The 18,924-nt window shown below is 47.1% G+C and overlaps 3 protein-coding genes and 1 long non-coding RNA gene across 6 annotated transcripts; 1 reads left to right on the top strand and 3 right to left on the bottom strand.

The window, feature by feature from the left end:
• Nucleotides 1-941: 941 nt before the first annotated feature.
• On the bottom strand, nucleotides 942-5,180 carry LOC123070695 (uncharacterized). Its single transcript, XM_044493988.1, has 2 exons — nucleotides 4,490-5,180; nucleotides 942-1,477 (listed from the first exon to the last, which is right to left on the bottom strand). The coding sequence occupies exons 1-2, from the start codon at nucleotides 4,795-4,797 to the stop codon at nucleotides 1,474-1,476; spliced, it is 312 nt and encodes a 103-aa protein (XP_044349923.1). The 5' UTR covers nucleotides 4,798-5,180; the 3' UTR covers nucleotides 942-1,473.
• On the top strand, nucleotides 1,784-4,280 carry LOC123070694 (chaperone protein dnaJ C76, chloroplastic). The gene is made up of 9 exons (XM_044493987.1): nucleotides 1,784-2,156; nucleotides 2,258-2,386; nucleotides 2,477-2,603; nucleotides 2,700-2,820; nucleotides 2,993-3,074; nucleotides 3,187-3,237; nucleotides 3,497-3,535; nucleotides 3,669-3,762; nucleotides 3,864-4,280. Exons 1-9 carry the CDS (start codon nucleotides 1,905-1,907, stop codon nucleotides 3,989-3,991), a joined length of 1,023 nt encoding a protein of 340 aa, XP_044349922.1. The 5' UTR covers nucleotides 1,784-1,904; the 3' UTR covers nucleotides 3,992-4,280.
• Nucleotides 5,181-5,470: 290 nt separating the features above from the next.
• LOC123070696 (uncharacterized) lies at nucleotides 5,471-6,991 on the bottom strand. 3 transcript variants are annotated; one of them, XR_006433888.1, is made up of 3 exons: nucleotides 6,739-6,991; nucleotides 5,986-6,646; nucleotides 5,471-5,883 (listed from the first exon to the last, which is right to left on the bottom strand). It is a non-coding gene; the product is annotated as an uncharacterized lncRNA (long non-coding RNA). The 3 variants fall into 3 exon arrangements; XR_006433886.1 differs by having other exon boundaries at nucleotides 5,471-6,220; nucleotides 6,295-6,646; XR_006433887.1 differs by having other exon boundaries at nucleotides 5,471-6,203; nucleotides 6,295-6,646.
• An 8,864-nt stretch (nucleotides 6,992-15,855) lies between these two features.
• LOC123065637 (probable WRKY transcription factor 65) lies at nucleotides 15,856-17,579 on the bottom strand. The gene is made up of 2 exons (XM_044488881.1): nucleotides 16,980-17,579; nucleotides 15,856-16,794 (listed from the first exon to the last, which is right to left on the bottom strand). Exons 1-2 carry the CDS (start codon nucleotides 17,258-17,260, stop codon nucleotides 16,182-16,184), a joined length of 894 nt encoding a protein of 297 aa, XP_044344816.1. The 5' UTR covers nucleotides 17,261-17,579; the 3' UTR covers nucleotides 15,856-16,181.
• Nucleotides 17,580-18,924: the final 1,345 nt, after the last annotated feature.

The raw sequence follows: 18,924 nt of genomic DNA, 5'->3' as shown, positions 1-18,924 counted from the left end.
TCATGTGTTTTATGGTTTTGACCGAAGTTAAATTGTTATGGTTTTATTAATTCTAATCGCATGCAGAGCGTATGTCTCTAAAATGGACTTGTGTGTCTTGAAGGCACTATGACAAATGAGATGGATGATTCTTTTAAAAAAAATATTATTCCAAAACGTTTATTAGTTTGATTACATTTTTCTGACTGTTCGATTTCTTTAACACAGTACAAATGCAAGCGCTCATATACACGCGCATACACTCACCCCTATGAACGCACACACGCACACCCTACCCCTATGAGCACCTCCGAAAGACTGAGCCGGCATATCATCTTAAAATTTACGAAGTCACCGTAGACACCTTCGTCGTCGACGGGAACATCTCCTCCCACTGAATGCACATCGCCGAAAATCCTGAAATAAATCCAAAAATAAATGCGAGCACCAAAATTTAAACCCTGATGGGCTGGGATATCACAGTATCTCTAACCATCCAACCACAGGTTGGTTCGCTGGCTGTTCGATTTATGGACGATTCCTCGCGATGGAGCTATGGGGTCCCACCCCTATGCCTCCCGAACTCAAAAGTGGAGGCAGTGAAGTTGCCAAGTCAGCCTAGACAGACATAAACAATGCTTTCAATCTCCACATCAATTTTTTTATTTTGACAAATCCTATCCCTATCACGGCTGATACCCCTGTACCACCACCACCAGTTCGTTCTAGGTTCTCAACCAGGAGCCTAGGGCCCACACCTTTTTTGCTGACGAAACTGCTCCATGGACGATACTGGTGCCCGACGTATGCACGATACATAAATCCAGCGTCCTGTGTTGTTTCACTCATATGCATGTACGGCCTGATTTAATCATCGGCTGTGAATCGTCCTGATTTTATCGTGTGCATAGCATGACTCTTTTGCTGAAGTCTGAAGCATGAATAATTGAATATATAGCCCCTTCACAATCCAACCTTCTCAAGGAGATGAAAAAAAGACACCATGAATCCATCATATTACAAAGCTACTCCCTTCATAAACTAATACAAGAGCATTTAGATCACTAAAATAGTAATTTAAATAATTTTTATATTAGTTTACAGAGGAAGTATTACATAATTAGTGGACAATTATACAAGATCATCATATCTTGCCATCGGACTAAGTCTATAAAGATCATAGAACGTACATCAATTATTCCTTGCGTGTCCGTTTGGTGTGAATATTGTCGACCCAAGTTTGATTATTCACTCATGAAGTTTGGATGCTTCCACAATTTGATATGCTAGATGACCTTCAAACTCGAGCGTCGTCAGAAGAATAACAGTTGTACAGACTCCCTCGATCTCCGTGGCTTGGAGCAATGGGGAATCCCACTCTACTAGATTATGCATGTGCAACATTATCCGCTCGAAAAGACTTATTTACATGACGTAACTTGAAGTCTTGAAAAGTTATGGCGCCGACTTCGCTGTCAGAGAAGCCTTGTAAACTCACCTGCAAAAAAAACATTGTAAGCTACACGCAGCCATAATAATGAAGAAATCGAGAGAGGAAATTTGATGATGGCTTGCATTTGAGTATCAGTTTTATTTTAAATCAACCAGGCTCACCGCAAGAATATTTATTTACCCAAAAAAAGAGAGTGGGAGTTTACTGCTGCACCACGGACATTGAGAAATGGAGAAGTAGGTGAGGGTATCTACGCAAATACAATCATTTGCAAGGTCTGTTAGGCGAAGAAGAACGGTGGAGAAAAATCGCGGGAGAAGTGTGGCGGAGAAAAACCGTAATAACGCAGGGTGCCAGGAAAACGCAGCAAAACAGAGCAAGCAAAGCCCCACGGCCACCGGATCCAGCCGGCCTTCTCCTCGCTCCTCCCCGCCTCCCTCGCACCGAAACGCGATCCAACATCCTCTACCCGATGGCTCCTCTCCTGTCGCCGCCGCTGCTCGCAGAATTGGTGGCCAGGTCCCATTCCTCCTCCACGGCCGTGCGCTGTTCCGGCAGTGTCCGGCGATGCGCAGTGGCGGGGCTGGCCGGCGCCGGAAGGAAAGACCGCCACCGGAGACGGAGGACGTGGGGGAGGAGGGGCTTCAGGGTGTCCGCGGTGGCGACGGAGCCCCGCAGCCCGGAGGGGAGCGCCGCCGAAGATTACTACGCCGTTCTTGGCGTCGTAAGTTCTTCAGCTTCTGCTACTCGTTCGCACTCTTGTGGGAAAACAATACTCTTTCCCCTGTTTTTACCGAGCTAATAACAGTTTCTCCATGTTTTCAGATGCCGGACGCAACACCGCAGCAGATCAAGAAAGCGTACTACAATTGCATGAAGGCTTGCCATCCAGATCTTAGCGGGAACGACCCCGATGTGACCAACTTCTGCATGTTCATCAACGAGGTTTACACGGTAAAATCCTGAGAAATGAAAATCGGATGCAAATGAGCAATTTGCGTTGCAATCTAATCTGTGAAGTTAACACGAGCAAGGGATGAACAGGTACTAACCGACCCCATCCAGCGAGCCGTGTATGACGAGATCAATGGCTTTACTGCAACAGCAACCAACCCCTTCTTGGATGATGCACCCAGGGATCATGTGTTTGTCGATGAGTTTAGCTGCATAGGTACTACTACTACTGATGGCTATAACCTGGTCAGGAGTTGCTATTAGATTATCTAAACTGGGTTCTTATTCAAGTTCTGCTCCCATCTGTGTGCAGGATGTAAAAACTGTGCTAATGTGTGTTCCAAGGTTTTCGAGATTGAGGAGGATTATGGGCGTGCAAGAGTTTACAATCAATCAGGCAATGAAGAGCTAATTCAAGAAGCCATTGACAGTTGGTGAGCACCATGTCTGCATTATTTGATTTGTATCTGTCTACTACCGTAACAAACCTACTGAATGTGTATGCTGCCATTTGTGCCAAACAGTATGAGTGGGTTTTCCATTGGGGAGTTTAGTTTGTGACTACTAATAGTAATGCTCATAAACCTCTAAACTCTGTGTATCCAGTCCGGTTGACTGCATCCACTGGACTTCAGCAGCACAAGTTACACTCCTCGAGGATGAAATGCGCAGAGTCGAGAGAGTGAATGTAAGGAATTTCTGCAGTTAGTTAATATGCAATCACTCTACTGTTTTCTATCATACTAGATTCAGATTACCCTACCTTGTAATATCATATGATTTGTTTACCATTTGAGCAGGTTGCATTGATGCTTTCTGGGATGGGGAGTTCATTTGATGTGTTCCGGATGGTAATGTCTTTACTCATGTAAATTACATTTATATCCCCTAACTTTCTCGTATGATGGTGGATGGGCTCTATGCAGTTCATCATAAAAAATAATGTACATATTTCTATAAAAATTAATGTTCATCCTAAATACGTCCACCTTCTTAAGTTGTTATTACAGTACTCTATGCAGTTTAAACCACAGTTTATGTAGTAGGTCTTTTTTTAGCGATGAAATTAATGTAGGTCTTAACATGTTCTGTTATCTTTCCTGCTGTCAGGCAAGTACGCGCTGGGAGAAAAGACAAGCAAAAGTCTTGGTATAATTCTCTCTTCGATACATGGCTTTCTTTATATGTACTCCAGTTTAGGAAAGTTAGGATCATAAACTTCTGGTTTTTGACATATCAACTGCATGTGTCTTGTCATGAGCCTCTGCGTAATGTCTTGCAGAATAAGGTCAGGATGCGGATGAGCCAAGATGATTCTAACAAGGGCAGTTCATGGAGTGATATATGGGGGTCACCAACAAGATACCAAAAGAACGGTAAAACTAGCATATTTTGGCATTTGTCAGTTCGTCAGATCATTTGGGATCCCATCATTTGCCTATCTGCGTTCTAATACTCCTGGTTACATGTGAAACAGAAGAGGACACAAAGGAGAGAATGAAGCGAGCGGCCGCGGCCGCACGGAGATGGCGAGAATACTCGAGGAAAGGTGCAGACAAGCCTCCTACATTCAAACTTCCAGAGGTAGCGTCCAACCAGGAGTGAGAAGAGAACATGGTCGTTACACATAAAATGTGTGGTTTTATGAAGCGTTAGTTAACCCTCCATGTATAGTCTAATTATTTGAGGAGAGCTGCATAGCATTTGCTCTCCCGCCCTCGATTCGATCGTGTTAGCAGTATCTGTAAATCATGTTCTAGAGTTGGCTGATGCCGATCTGTAAATCACCCATAGGATACAGATTCCAGATGTAAAACATGTGTACAATAGACAGTGGCCCCTGGCTACTCCCACAACCTCGACGGTGTGTGTAAAATTCAAGTGGAAATGTGCATTTTCTTTTGCGCAGCTCGTTATCATCAAATGCCCGCACAATGAAATGCGCAGCTCATAGGAGATATCATGTGAAACTTAGAAGCTAGTCTTTATTTCAGATATACTAGTATGCGAAGCAAACAACGGGAACATCGTACCAAATTGCAAGATTTTGAACAGATGCAGAGCCTTTATCTGACCGAGCAGGCAACAGCATGAGCCCACGACCTGAGATGAGCCTTCATGGCGACACCATCGCCGACGGGCGAGCACCGTGGCGGTGCCGCAATGACGAGCGTCGGCTGCCGCCACTGCTCCTCCTGCCATGTCTCGATGCGCTCTTGGAGCGCCCTCCTTCCTGGATCCGCTCTTCTCGCCCCCAGCGTCACCTCGTCGTCGACGCATTTGGGATGTTGATCCTGCTTCCTGGGCGGCTTCAACTCTTCGGAGCACTGCTTGAAGCGCGGCCGCCGGTGGAGGACGCTGGAGTGGAACCAGAGCGAGTCTAGGCTTGCAAAGATCTCGTCGCCCTCCATTTCTTCTGCTAGCTTCTTGTTGCTATTACTACAGGCGACTGGGGCGAAGTGGAATTTGGGGATTTTGGGGCTTGGTGTTCGGCCATGTCTGAAGTTTGGAATGGGGGAGAGCTTTTACTCCTCGTCCGGCCGGGTGTAACGGCTCGGTGCTTCTGGTCACCGAATGACCGAAAAGTCCACCTTTTGCACAGGTCAGCTTGCTTTCCGCTGGGAATGATGGGCTCGGACGAGCCACTGGCCACTGGCCACTGGACCCCTTTCAGCTGCCGACCACACCTGCTTTTTGTCTTTTTGGCGAATGACACGCCGGAAATGCAATTCGGCTCCCGGGTCCAGATGCTCCTGCATTCTGGACCACACACATGCCTCGTTATTTGGGCCTTGCCTGGTATTTGGTTTCGTATTTCTAATATAAAAACAGTACCCGTGGCCCATGCAACAGTACCAGAAATGCGCTGGCCCGCTAACGCCGTCGCTGGTACGTTGGGCCAAAACCGAGCCGCCCATGGGTAGTCTAGCTGCCCCCACCACCATCTCCATCGATACAGCTAGACCAAGTACAAGGTGCATTTTGCAGCTTAACAACATCAGACATTTTGGGGTAATCTCATATAATTAAACATTAGTCCACACTCACGTCGGCTACTACTCTACAATAATAACAACTAATCTCTTCTCAAAAAAATAATAACAACTAATTTAGAGACAGTTCCTCCCAGCAATGGACACACACTAAGATTCCAGCAAAATACACGGAGGCGTAAACACAAAATACACGCACTTAATTTCTAGTTCTAGTCAACTGGTCCATTGACTTGATTTAGCGTCTAGCACAGGCGAGGACGCTTGTGGCTTGCCACTTCTTCTTTACCCTCTGAATCTTCGTCAGTTTTCCAAACCATCACAAACTCATCATATTCTTACAGAACAGGCTGCTCCGCCTCGCCAAGCAGATGGTTGGCGTCGGGATCAAGCTCTGCCACAACCTCTATGGCTCTATGTTGTGGTCATCGTCCTCTCTGGAGTCGGCTGCAGCTTCCCCGTTCTCATCGGATAGATCAGCAATTTGGCTGAAGACACCATCAACTGATCCCTCCCGGTATTAATGCAGCATATTGAAGATCAGCAATTTGCAATAGGTCCAAACCTAGATATATCCCAGCAGATGAAGCGGACCTGGGTGCATACCATGTAGAATGCTTTGCTGTCAGCACTCAAAGCCAAGCCTGACGTGAGGACACCGGAGCTTGAGCAGCTAATGGATGTAGCCATCTTCTTTCTCTTGGCAACATTGCTAGCTTGGTCATGCTCGATGCACGGCCACCAACAGAAGGCCTCAGAGCCGCAGCTCTCTCCGCCGTCAGCAAGAAGTCCCCAAATAATGATTTTATCAAACTGACCATTCACTGGCCAGCATAACAAACTAAAATAAACAGGGCATCATTCCAACTACGGTTGCAAGATACAGAATGCAGTTCTACACAAAATCCCAATTACCTCTTAGTCCATCCAGAGGCTTGGGGATCCACCTTGCCAGTCGATTGCGCAGAGCCTCCATCGCCACTTCCTGTTCGATCTTAAATCACAGCGCCCTGATCTCAATCAAAATGTGTTTCAACGCCGCCCTGGTCAACGGCATCTGCGTTTACACGGCAGAGCTGCCGGCAGCCACACTTGTTTCCTCGCCGCACATGGCACCACCCCCGAACTGCCCAGCTGAGCTGCGCCCAAATCCTCCGACCACCGCCCGGCGAGATCCGTTGGCTAATTCCTTTTCGCACGACCAGCCCCACCAATCAATTCAATTAGGGCCGCCGCGCTAGATGCCTCATCCGGGAATATGGGCAACCTGCGCACGTTGGATCGAAGCTCTAAGCTTGTTTTGATGCTGGATCGTAAATGGGAACGAAGAACATTTATGTACAAGGATTGATTTTTTACCTGTCCATCGGAGCTACGGGAAAATCCATCGCCACGTCCGCGCAACCACTAATCGGAGACCACGTCCGGCGACGCGAGCAGGGAATCGGTGTGCGAGAATGTCGCCGACGTAGCCGCCACCGACGCCGCCCTCCGGCTCTAATTTTTACTCGGCTCGATCCCCTTTCGCTGAAAACAGGGGCCGAAGCTGGTAGATGGGGATGCATTCATTTCGCCCGCCGTTAACGGCGACTCCACATACGTTGCCGCCCGTCATCTGACAGCGACGAATAGGGCCCGTCACCGTGTATTCCCCTCTTATTCTGTATCGTATATCGAATTTAATAATGCCTCGCACAGATCCCAGAGCTCATCTGGACGGCCCAGATATCAGGATCACCCGGACCCGGGAGCCAAAACGCCCCTCCCCTGCCACGCCTACTATATTTAGGGCTCCTTTGATTCACAGGGTTTGGGAAGTGTAGGAATAGGAATAGGATGTACTGTCCACTAAAATCATGCGTCGTGTAGCAAAACATAGGATTTTTTCCATGAAGTCCAACCTCATGCCTGTTTTCTTGTGAAAATGAACTAAGAAGTTTCTATAGGATTGCTTCCTAAGGAATGCAATCCTGCGAATCAAACAATACGGAAAGGAAAAATTCCAGAGGGTGTTGATCCTATAAAATTCCTATGCAAATCCTGTAAATCAAAGGAGGCCTTAGTAGGATTTGATGAACATGGTTCCATGCGCATCTCTTCGTAAATAGAAGAAAGAATGAGAAGCTTTGAGACGAACCACATTTCCAAGGGATTGATGTCTACTCCGTGTCCTGTAACCCTTTTGAATCTACTGGAAAAAGAAAAAAACTAGTTCCACTTCAACGCTGTTATCCGCATCGGACGAGCAATTCCAATCGGGTGACCCAAACGGACATCGATTTTGTCCAATTTCGTATGTTTGTGTTACCTTGCAAATACGGTCACAAATGCGTATAGGGACGTATCCATGTGTATGGTCCACATGTCAGTGAGTGACGGCCAATGCATTTTGTATAAAGCACCCACAATTCTATTGTGTCAAAATCCGAACACCGTGACGCATTTTGCACAAAACATTTTTTTATTTGCGGAAAAAGCAGCCCAATTTACTGTTCACGATACGAAACACGGAAATCTATATCTATACCAATATAAAAAGATCCAAAAGGGCAGATCCGACAAATCCTGGTTGTCAAATCAGGTCAATCCAACGACTCAGACTGCTCTAATGGTGAGTGCTCAAAACGTTTAGTGTGCAATTAACATCATATCAAATATTAATGCCAATGCTAATCAAGTAATTAATACACAAATAATATCCTACCTAATATTCACGTGTAATTAATATATTACCTAATATTAACGTGCATTGCATGTACACATTTACTAGTTAAGACAAATATGCGAGTCAAGCCTCGAAATAGACACTCACCGTTAGAACATGCGCTGCTATAAGAGCAATTCCAATGGAGCGACCCAAACGGACAGCGATTTCGTCCGCCTTTTGTCCGTTTAGGTCAGTCGCTCGCCCGGCGTCCGCCCTATTTTAGATATGGATCGGCAGCGCGCACACGCCGACCCATATGTGCCGGCATGGCCGGCTGGACCCCTATTTTTTGCATGAATTTGCATAGTTTGAATCAAATAACATAGTTTTGGACCGAATAAAATAGCATAGTTTATTACAAGCCGAATGAAAATAAAAATGTCTCACATAGTTCTCACATAGTTTTGCGAACGAATAAAAAAAGATACATCTATTGGTTGCCAACATAAGTCCACATATGCTCAACCAAATCATTTTGCAGTTGCACGTGAGTTTCCCAATCACGCATGTCTTCATGAAATTGGGTGAACTGTTCAAACGTTGCCGCTACTCTATGCTCAGGCACAACATTCTCACCCTGAAACTGAAACCCTTGATCATACAGACGTTCCGGGCACTCGTCTTCTATGATCATATTATGCATGATCACACAAGCAGTCATCACCTCCCATAGTTTCTGCGTGCTCCAGATATTAGCAGGATACTGAACGATGCTCCATCGAGATTGCAAAACACCAAAGGCACGCACGACATCCTTCCTAGCACTCTCTTGCTCTTGGGCAAATCTTTTCCTCTTCTCTTCGACAGGGTTGGGAATTGTCTTGACAATACTGGTCCACTGAGGATAGATACCGTCACCCAGATAGTATCCTTTGTCGTAGGTGTGGCCGCTGACAGTAAAGTTCACCGGTGGGTTGTTGCCTTCAGCAAGCCTAGCGAACACCGGCGAGCGCTGAACCACGTTGATATCATTATGTGATCCGGCCATGCCAAAGAAAGAGTGCCAGATCCAGAGATCTTGAGACGCCACAGCCTCAAGTATGACAGTCCAAGCCCTGACATGGACCTTATACTGCCCTTGCCAAGCAGAAGGGCAGTTCTCCACTCCTAATGCATGCAGTCTATGCTACCAAGCATCCCTGGGAAGCGCCTGCTGGCATTCATCACCAACAAACGGGTTGTATCTTCAGCAGTCGGCTCTCTCAAGTACTCATGGCCAAACACAGCATTAACAGCCTTGCAGAACTTATATAGGGACTCTAGGCAAGTAGACTCGCTCATACAGACGTACTCGTCAATGAGATCACCGGGCACTCCGTATGCAAGCATTCGAAGGGCGGCATTGCATTTCTGATAAGAGGAAAAACCAATCTTGCCAACGGCATCCTCTTTGCACTTGAAATAATCATCATAGCCGACCACCCCCTCTCTAATACGGTTGAAAATATGCCTACTCATACGAAAACCGCGGCGGAATTTCTGATGTTTGAACAACGGATTTGTTGTATCAAAGTAGTCCTTTCAAAGAAGGAAATGCCCGCTCTCTCGGTTGCGATTCAACGTCGGAAGGTGGCCCGGAATGGAGCCACGGAACAATGGCCGCTGGCTGTTGAGGTGGTGATGGACCAACACGACAGCCAATATCTCCTCCTCGTCATCCTAGGACGAATCGTCGGAGTCGCAAAGGAAATTGTGAAAAAAGAACTCGTCGGTGGTGTCCCTTTTTGTACCTTGGCAAACTGTCGAACAACTTGCGGGCGTCGGCGAAGGAGACGACCGACGAAGGGAGTCGCGGCGCGCACGGACCAGCTACTGTCCTGCCAACGTCCGACGAGCGTGCCGGTGAGGATCTGGCCAGGCGGCGAGGCGGCTTCTTGGTCGAGGGCGGCTGTGTGGTGGGGGGCGCGGGGGTTGGGAAGCAGTCGGCTCCCGACGGCAAGACGGTGGTGGTGGGCGACGTGGGAGTGGGCGGCGTAGCTGGGCGGATGTGGAGGCCTCGGCAGCTGGCAGAGTTGCCGGCAAAAATGGGCGGCGACGTCGGCGACGGAGGAGGAGGGCGAAGGTTGCTGTTAGATGGGAAGGGCAATGTGACACAGACCAACGGGGGGAGGAGAGGGCGAGCGTGCGCGCGTCCGTCGCGTGTCCGCGCCGACGCAAACCCGGCTCAAAAATGGTCGAGAATGGGTCGCCCGCGGACGAAAAGCGGACACGCGTCCGTTTAGGTCGGCGCGTTGGGCCGCCTTTTCTGTCCGTGTCGACCCAAACGGACAGCGACGGACGAAATGGGTCATCCCATTGGAGTTGCTCTAACCACCCCACCCTCCACATTTCAATGGTCCAATAGGATAATAAAGCTATATGAATCTGGAGAGAAAATCAAGGAGCTTTCCTCGAGAGGCCTTGTAAAACCGTACGTGCTATGTTGCTAAGGGGACTAATAATCCTGGACGGAGGTAGTAGGCGAGGATGCATGTGGAGCTTAAATGGGCTGCAGATAATGTATCTGCAGTCCATTTTGCACATGTTCATTTATTTCTAGAAATTTGTAGATAGTATTTAAATTATAATCCCAGTAATAAAAATAAAGTTTAAATATTGATGTGGTAAAATACTGTACATACAACGAAATAACTTACATTTTAAATTATTAATGTATATTTTAAAATATTGACATATTTACAATTATATTTATGAATTATAATACATAATTTTCAAATTTATAATCATAAAATTATTTTCAAGTTTAAATTTTAAAATATTATTTTAATTATACAAACATTTCAATAAATGCACACGCATTTGTATAGTCTAATGTTTGTATAATTTAAAATATTTATAATTTACAATAAACTGTTGATATGAATATTCAATCTTGAGTAATATTTAATTTAATTTTCTTGAAAATAAGTCATGAGTAAAAAATATAGACAAGAGAATATTCATAAATACTTAGTAATTTTTGTACTCATCATTTTGTATAATTTAAACATAAGGAACTAATGTACTCCCTCCGTCCTAAATTTTTTGTCTTACATTTGTCTAGATACAGATGTATCAAGTCATGTTTTAGTATTAGATACATCCGTATTTAGACAAATCTAAGACAAGAATTTTGGGACGGAGGGAGTATAATTTTTTTGGATTCATTAAAATTAGTTATTTAATAAGCATTTTATTTAGATTTTTTGTTTATTAATCACCGCTTGTATAAGGAACTAGTGTATAAGGAACTAGTCTATATTAACTAACTATTTTTTATCACACACATGTTTTTATTTAGATTTTTTGTTTATTAATCACCGCTTGTATGTATAATATTTTTGACACACAAATATTTGAACATCATTTTATTGCTTACATTTTATAAAGTTTTTAAAAAAAATCTTAAGTGTTTTTATTTTAAAAAATCATTACTTATGTTTTACTAAATGTGTTTTATGATAATACATGGTTTATATTAAAATGTTTTTATTAGAATATAATTAGAACATATTGTTTTTTATTTGAACATAATTATATTTATATTCTGTATGTAATAATATTGTTACACACAAATATTAGAACATAATTATAGAAACTTGGAGCTTCTCTACCACGTACTAGTACTAGTATACCAAATACTTGAAGCCAAGATCAGAAGACCACCACCACAACAACATTACATCATAAACGAACCATAAAGCATTGGCGATTCCTGGATAAGGGGGTCCTCGGACAGTCGGACTATGTACTTGTGCCGGACTGTTGGACTATGAAGATACAAGATTGAAGACTTCATCCCGTGGCCGGGTGGGACTCTTCTTTGCGTGGAAGGCAAGCTTGGCAATTTCGATATGTAGATTTCCTTCTCTGTAACCGACTCTGTGTAACCCTAGCCCCCTCCGGTGTCTATATAAACCGGAGGGTTTAGTCCGTAGGAAAAAACAATAATCATAATCATAGGCTAGCTTCTAGGGTTTAGCCTCTACGATCTCGTGGTAGATCAACTCTTGTAATACTCATATCATCAAGATCAGTCAAGCAGGAAGTAGCATATTACCTTCATAGAGAGGGCCCGAACCTGGGTAAACATCGTGTCCCCCGCCTTCTGTTACCATTAGCCTTAGACGCACAGTTTGGGACCCCCTACCCGAAATCCCCCGGTTTTGACACCGACAGGCCCGCCGTGGGAAGAAGAGGATAAGGGCCATTAAGGCCCGTATCACGGCGGAAATGGCGGCGGCGGAGGCGGCTGATGCGGCGGCGCGGGCGGCCGTAGAGGAAGAAGCTATTCGTGCCCGCATTGTGAAGAAACAGCAGCGGAGGAACACGCGTGCCTTCGCTCGAGAGAAGAATCGAGCGGTCCTTGCCATGTCTGGACTGCCAGCAAAGGAGGAGAAGGCGGACAGTGACGGTGAGGACAACTCCGGCGACGAGCAGATCCGGCTCGATCCGTACTGCGTCTTCGACCGGTAGTTCCGCGAGAAGGACGGCAAGGGCGCCGGGAAAGGCAAGGGCAGCGTGGATGAACTCGACCATAGCCAAACATGCCAAATTTTGATAGTCTGATGGCAATGCTTAGTTAGTAGTGATAGACTAGCTAGACGACGTGTGTGCATCGACGTAGTTGCATGCGTTTGTATGGATTTGAGATATGATAATTAAGATGTTCGAATATGGATTACACTATTTGAATGGTGCCCGTCAGTGTCCATGAACACGCACGTGGGCGTTTGAGGGACCGGATTTGCCCATGACTGTGGTAGATGCTCTAAGGGCGCTCTGGTGCATTGCTGGGCAAATCTCCTTTGGCAGTGGCCGGTGTATCGCCACCTTGCGTGGGTGCGAACACTGCCAAGGAAGACTAGACCGGTAATGCATGAGCCCTACTCCATCATCATCATCTTGTGCCCACACTCCTGACTTCTGGTACGCCTTATTTAGCACAGGCTTCTGCACTTGTTTCTCGGTGAATTGGTCTGTGAACCTTCAGGTCTTCGCCTTCCCTACTTATAGATGCACACACGGTCTTGGACACACGCTACAGTGCGTAGGATGAATATTTTCTTTAGCAAAGTATAAGGGTTGGGAAGCCCCTGTCTGGCTGTCCCGGACGATGACATATGGAATCGGCATTTTTTCGATCCGACCGTAATATCCAGTAGCTCCTTCTCCCTCCCAAACATGCCCTTGACTGGCTGATCGTTCTGTATGATCGGGTTGACGTGTCTGCTGTGGTTAAGCCGGCCACAACTGATCAATCGTTCCTACGATCTTACCAAATCTCTCTGAATATTCCTGACATGCGGCATGTGGCATATGCCGCAGATATATGCTACTGGTAAAAAAGAGCTTGAGAAGCATGCATGAAATCTGAACATGTCGACCCGAACAACTTGTGAGTTTGCTCGCAACAAGTCCTCGCTCTTTCGTCTCAAAAAGTGGACGCATATCCACTTCTTGGCTACTCGCATATGCAAGGGTGCACGTGCTCTGTTGCAGTCAGGGCCGAAAGGCGAAGGATGAGCAGTAGCAGGCCGGGAAGATCCTGCGGAATGTGCCCTGCCTTAGCTAAGCTGCCAGTCAGGTTGAGAGTCGAGCTGTGAGCGATCTGATGGATCGTATCTGAAGGAAGCAGAGCAGCAGAGAAAGCCGCGTACGCCGAGGAGAAACGAAAGCTCTCTTGCTTTTGCTTTTGGAGGGAGGGAATAGAGGCCAAAGGGAGCATGCATTCCATTCCGGAGGCAGATTATTCCACCAGAGAATAGATGTCCCGATCGATCGCCATCAAAGAAGAAGGAAGCTCCTTCCGAATAGTCCCCCGATTTGAGAATATGCCGCGCATGATCCATTTCTCGAGGCCGTTCATGCGCTAGTATATATGCCCTCGCCTCCGATCAGCACAAACAGCGGCAGCGGCAGCAATGCGGCGGACCGTGAATTACAGGGCAATTCTCCTTTGGCACCGGTAACGCAAGGCAGCATGCATGCATGCATGCTCTTTCTGGTGACCATGCTGATTAGCCGTGCACCTAGGCCCTAGCTTAGCTTGTGCCAAAGGAGAATTGCCCTGCGATTTTGCGGGCGCGGAATTGGCAATTCCTTGTGCTGCTGCTGCTGCTGCTTTCTTCAGAGAGAGGCCTGCCAGCTCTGCACGTGCAGGTTCTTGGTTTGCTTCCACTTTGCTCGCTCGCCGGCCGTCGCTGGGTTTCACTGTCCTGAGCAGTTGTAATTTGTTTGTGGCTTTGTGGCTTTGTGCTACGCAGAAGCAGAATTGCAGTTCCAGTTGCTGCCGTGCCGTGCGGATGCATGCATTCAGCAGATCGAGGCCTTCACCCCAAGGGTGTGGACGGCGATGCTGGTCCGTCGTCAACCTTTTCCGTGTCGCTCGCAGCCTAGCCAGTCGAGGTAGACGTCGAGATCAGATCTGGCCTTATAAAAGCAGCCACTTGGCTGTGCCCTAGCCGCGTTTACTTGGGATTGTTTGTTAAACCCCTCGTGCGCGCCCGCGTTGCGTGCTGCGATGCCACTCTCTCGCCCGATGTTTCTTTCGCATGAAGCAAATATCCAAGCATATTTTTTTTGAACACAAATATCCAAGCATACTACTGTAGCGCATAGTAACACCTCACCAGGTAACCCTTTTTTTTTTTGCTACTCTCTCACCAGGTAACCCTGGCCGGCTGCATACCTGGTCAATCCATATCTAATCGAATAGGTAGCTGGGCACGCTACGGTCGACGACGTGTACATCGGGAGAGGCCGGCCGGGAGTCAACCAATATGTATAGGAGTGCAAGTTGGTGCCAAATGTTCGTTGCGATGCCAAACCGCAGAGAAAAGTTGAGGCGTCGGTTCATACTATGCCATGCGGTGCCAGACGTGAAATTAGCCCATTATTCTTTTCTTTCTTCCTGTTTTGTGAGGTTGCGTGCGAACCCTTTACCTTGAAGCTACCTAGCTAGTACTCCCTCGCTTCCAAAATATTTGAAGTTTAGGTTTTGGCCTCCTATGATTTTAAGGATTTTCGTAGGAATTTTGGAGGATTGTGATCCTTACAATTTGTTTTCTATGTTGGTTATTTGATTCTTATGACTGAATCATATAGGAATTTTTTCTAAGGATTTCTTTGTCCTACTTTCCATATAGTATAGGATTTCTAGCATCTAATCAAACTTCTTTGAAACAATCTTTTGTTTTTCTATGATGCAATCAAACAACCCAAAATCATGTAGGATTGAGATGACCATGACATTCTAATCCTATGTTTTTCCTATTCCAGCATTTTTAGAGTCATGTGAATCAAAGAGGCCCTTATTTTAAGCCAAACTTTTTTAGTTTCAAAAGTCTATAGAAAATATACCGATATATAAGATACTCCCTCCGTCCGAAAATACTTGTCGGGAAAATGCAGAAAAATGAATGTATCTAGAACTAAAATACATCTAGATACATCAATTCCTCCGACGAGTATTTCCGGACGGAGGGAGTATTAAATTAGTTCCAATGGATTGATCATATAGTACATTTGCATGCTCTATACATTAGATTTTGTGCATATTAACAAAGTTTTCTACAAACTTGATTAAACCTAAGGAAGTTTGCCTTAATTAGGACAAACGTAAAACTTTAAATATTTTGAAATGGAGGCAGTAGGATTCAGAGTGCTTGACAAGTAATTGCTGAGATAGAAAGATTTCCACCGCCATGAAGAATTCAAGCCTATCCTCTTCATGCGTCATGACAATGACCTTGACCTAGGCAATGTATAATGTACTAGCAGTGCAAAAGTTGAAGATCTTCTAATGCTCACTACTTTTTTATTTGTATGTATCTACCGGCGACCGGAGTATAGAATACCACTACAAGACAAATGATTCAACCAAACCATTGACAAAAGGGGCTTGTAGCCCTCTCGATTTCTCGTCCAATCAATATGTTCAATGGTAATGTCTCAGATTCTTCTCTGTGCTAATGTATGAGTAAAAGAAGGTACACCAAGAGAAGGTGAGAAAACTAATTAACCAACAAAAGCGCAAGAGAACATGAAACTAAAACTGCAATTTTGTCTGCTCGATCTTATTGGAGACCTGTCCCACACGTCAGACATGACATGCTCACGTCATGGCTGTGCCCTCCGCCGGCTGCTCGACCTTGACCCCTCCCGCCATTGCCGCCAGGCCGTCGCGGGCATGCCGCCGGAACACTATGGCGCACTCCGGCAGCTCGCCGAGCCCCGCGAACATTGCGTCGTCTTCTTCGCCCCCTTCCCCGCCGACGGCCTCGCCGCCGAACTCGCCGGGAAGGAGCGCGGCCGTGTCGACCTCGACCACCGGTTTGCCGAAGAACATGGGCCCGTACAGCAGCATGTCGTCGGCCGCCTCGACTTCGGAGGGCGACGTCGACGAGGTGACGGACACGACGTCGTAGAGCCACCGGAAATCGTCGTGCACCTCGATGGCCGGCGCCGGGCTCGCGGTGACTAGGCCGCCGGCAACGTTGGCGGTTCCATGGTGCGTGCCGTCAGATTTCGCTGGCTCGGGCGACGGGAGCGGCCGCTCCTTGTTGGGTTTCGGTGTCGGGGTCGGGCGGCTCTGCGCCCTCGCCACCGTGCTGGAGTGGTTGTGCTCGTAGGAGTAGGTGATGAGCACCGTGTCCGGGTCGGCCTGGCTCCTCTCCACCTGCTTCCTCGCCGGGCACCCCTTGGAGCTACTGCACCTGTAGTAAGCCCTGCTCGCAATTGAACACCAAACGAAGATCAGCAAACCTCGCCATGCATATGGACTCAATCGAAGAGCGCAAGACCATATCACAGGAAGCAAACTGTAATCCATTGAATGCCGTCCCAATCCAGGCCAAACTCCGAGTTAATTGCAGAGTTATGGTGACTTAAATTAGGTCGTACATGAACGTACCTTGGGAAGGGTGAGCCCTTGATGGGCTTCTGGCCGTACTTCCGCCACGCCCACGAGTCTGTCGGCGTGTTGCCCTCTCCGACGCCCTTGGGCCGCGGGACGTTCAAATCGGCGAGAGGCACGGTCACCACTCGCTTCTGCAACGACCGCCTCCTCCCGCTAGTCGACGGCACCGCCGGTGGCGAAGGCGACCCCGGGCTGTTGCAGTCCGCCGAAACGCCGTCCCCGCTGGCCTTCTGCTCGCCACCGGACACCGCCCCGTCGCTCCACTCGCCGTCCATGCAACAAGATCTGACAAGCACAAGCTAGCAGACGGTGGAGCTGTCAACCGCAATCGACCGATCGGAAATGGAGGAGGAAGCAGCGAGCGGGGGCCGGAGGGGGTAGTATACTCCTTGGATCGATGCCACCGGCTACAGAGACAAGCCGGCGATCCGCCGGATATAAAGAAACCGGGAGGTGGGCTGTGCGAGTGAACTAAACAAACACGAGGCCGTGTGTGTGCGCCTCTATCATGTGCCGTCGTGACGCTGCGGCGCTGTTCGAATTCGTGCGATAGGGTGGGGGATGGCCGTGGCCGGGGACGGGGACGTGGGGTTGTGGGCGCGCACGCTGCGACGGACGGGGGATTTTTAAACAAAAAGGGACAGGCTTGGCTTGAGAATATGATCCAGCGTGTGACGGCGACGCCTCCCCAACTATCTCATCTCATGCACTAACCTCTGCGTCCATCGGTGCCATCATCATCTCATCTATCAGTCAGCTGTCCCTTCGATCTCAATTACGCATCCGTCGACCGGCGAGTAGACGAGGAGTAGCAGTTTTTAGAATATATGTACGTGCAGGGGTGGTTGAAAGGATAATCGCGGGAGTTTTTTAGACTTGAAGAGCTTTCTTGACGATGTCTCGTAGTAGAATTTTCAGCTACATGGCCATCAGTAAAGGGCATGGTAATTCTGGTACAGACCTGGTGTTCTCATTTTGCTTGGAGGAGAAACAATGATGTCTGCGATTTCAGATAATCATAATTATACTGTCTAGAACTCTAGATTAGTCTGTACTGTCATGCTTGATACAGTTGTAAACCGCGTGCAAACCAATCACCGCGTTACGGCCAGATTGTGCGCTCGATCGATCGACCGTGCATGCCATGATGCAAACTTTAATGGATTATTCGAACCCGTTCAGCCATCGCATCACCATCCCAATTTTCTGCTGCTTTGTTTCTTTGTTTAATCCTCGGATGCATGTCCTCAACTTCACATCGATCTCGACTTGTTCCCACTCCGGTCTCAATTATGAGGCGCATGGCATCACCGCATCGCGCGGCGCCTGATTCATGCAATATAAAACTGCCACAAGGTTTGACAAAAGCTTAACAGATCGATTAGGTTATCCCTGAAATCGCTGTGCTGCTAACTAGCTGTAGTTCATACGTTGCCACGCGGAAACGGCTGTTGCTGCAATAGAAAAGGAGACTGCAGATGGAAGATTCTGACATTTTGTCAAGACCATTTGAGCAGTTCACACCGCTCCCACTGTGTGGTGGTTTGGCTCTATGTGTGGTGTAGTGTTCCCTCAGCTGGTTCGAGGTAGACGACGATGCTGGTACGGACAATGGTCTTGCATGTTTGGATTTAGTGCTCTGCATCTATACTATCACTTGCAGATGGGTCGGACAAAGCAGCAGTTCAGCAGAACTGGCGGTAGCTGAGAAAAGTTTATTAGGCTGGTCATAGTGGAGAGTAACTTAGACTAGTAACATACATATGTTACTAGTCTATGTTACTATCTTCATAGTGGGTAGTGTCATAGGTGTGGTAACATAGTTGCCTTCATTTATTACTTTGTAGACTCATTATGCATTGGAAACCGCTATGTGATGGTAACATATTATGTTACTCTATTTGCCTCTCTCCTCATTAACTACTTGCCACATCACCAA

This window comes from Triticum aestivum, chromosome 3B (assembly GCF_018294505.1).
Source record: "Triticum aestivum cultivar Chinese Spring chromosome 3B, IWGSC CS RefSeq v2.1, whole genome shotgun sequence".
Classification (NCBI taxonomy): domain Eukaryota; kingdom Viridiplantae; phylum Streptophyta; class Magnoliopsida; order Poales; family Poaceae; genus Triticum; species Triticum aestivum.
This window is presented reverse-complemented; position numbering and strand designations above follow the sequence as displayed.

Bases quoted from the DNA above. Each gene is read 5' to 3' on its own strand.
- LOC123070694 (XM_044493987.1), top strand. From the start codon at position 1,905: ATGGCTCCTCTCCTGTCGCCGCCGCTGCTCGCAGAATTGGTGGCCAGG. The intron at 2,157-2,257 runs GTAAGTTCTTCA...CCATGTTTTCAG, and splicing joins ACTACGCCGTTCTTGGCGTC to ATGCCGGACGCAACACCGCA. The intron at 3,238-3,496 runs GTAATGTCTTTA...TCCTGCTGTCAG, and splicing joins CATTTGATGTGTTCCGGATG to GCAAGTACGCGCTGGGAGAA.
- LOC123070695 (XM_044493988.1), bottom strand. From the start codon at position 4,797: ATGGAGGGCGACGAGATCTTTGCAAGCCTAGACTCGCTCTGGTTCCAC.
- LOC123065637 (XM_044488881.1), bottom strand. From the start codon at position 17,260: ATGGACGGCGAGTGGAGCGACGGGGCGGTGTCCGGTGGCGAGCAGAAG. The intron at 16,795-16,979 runs GTACGTTCATGT...AATTGCGAGCAG, and splicing joins AAGGGCTCACCCTTCCCAAG to GGCTTACTACAGGTGCAGTA.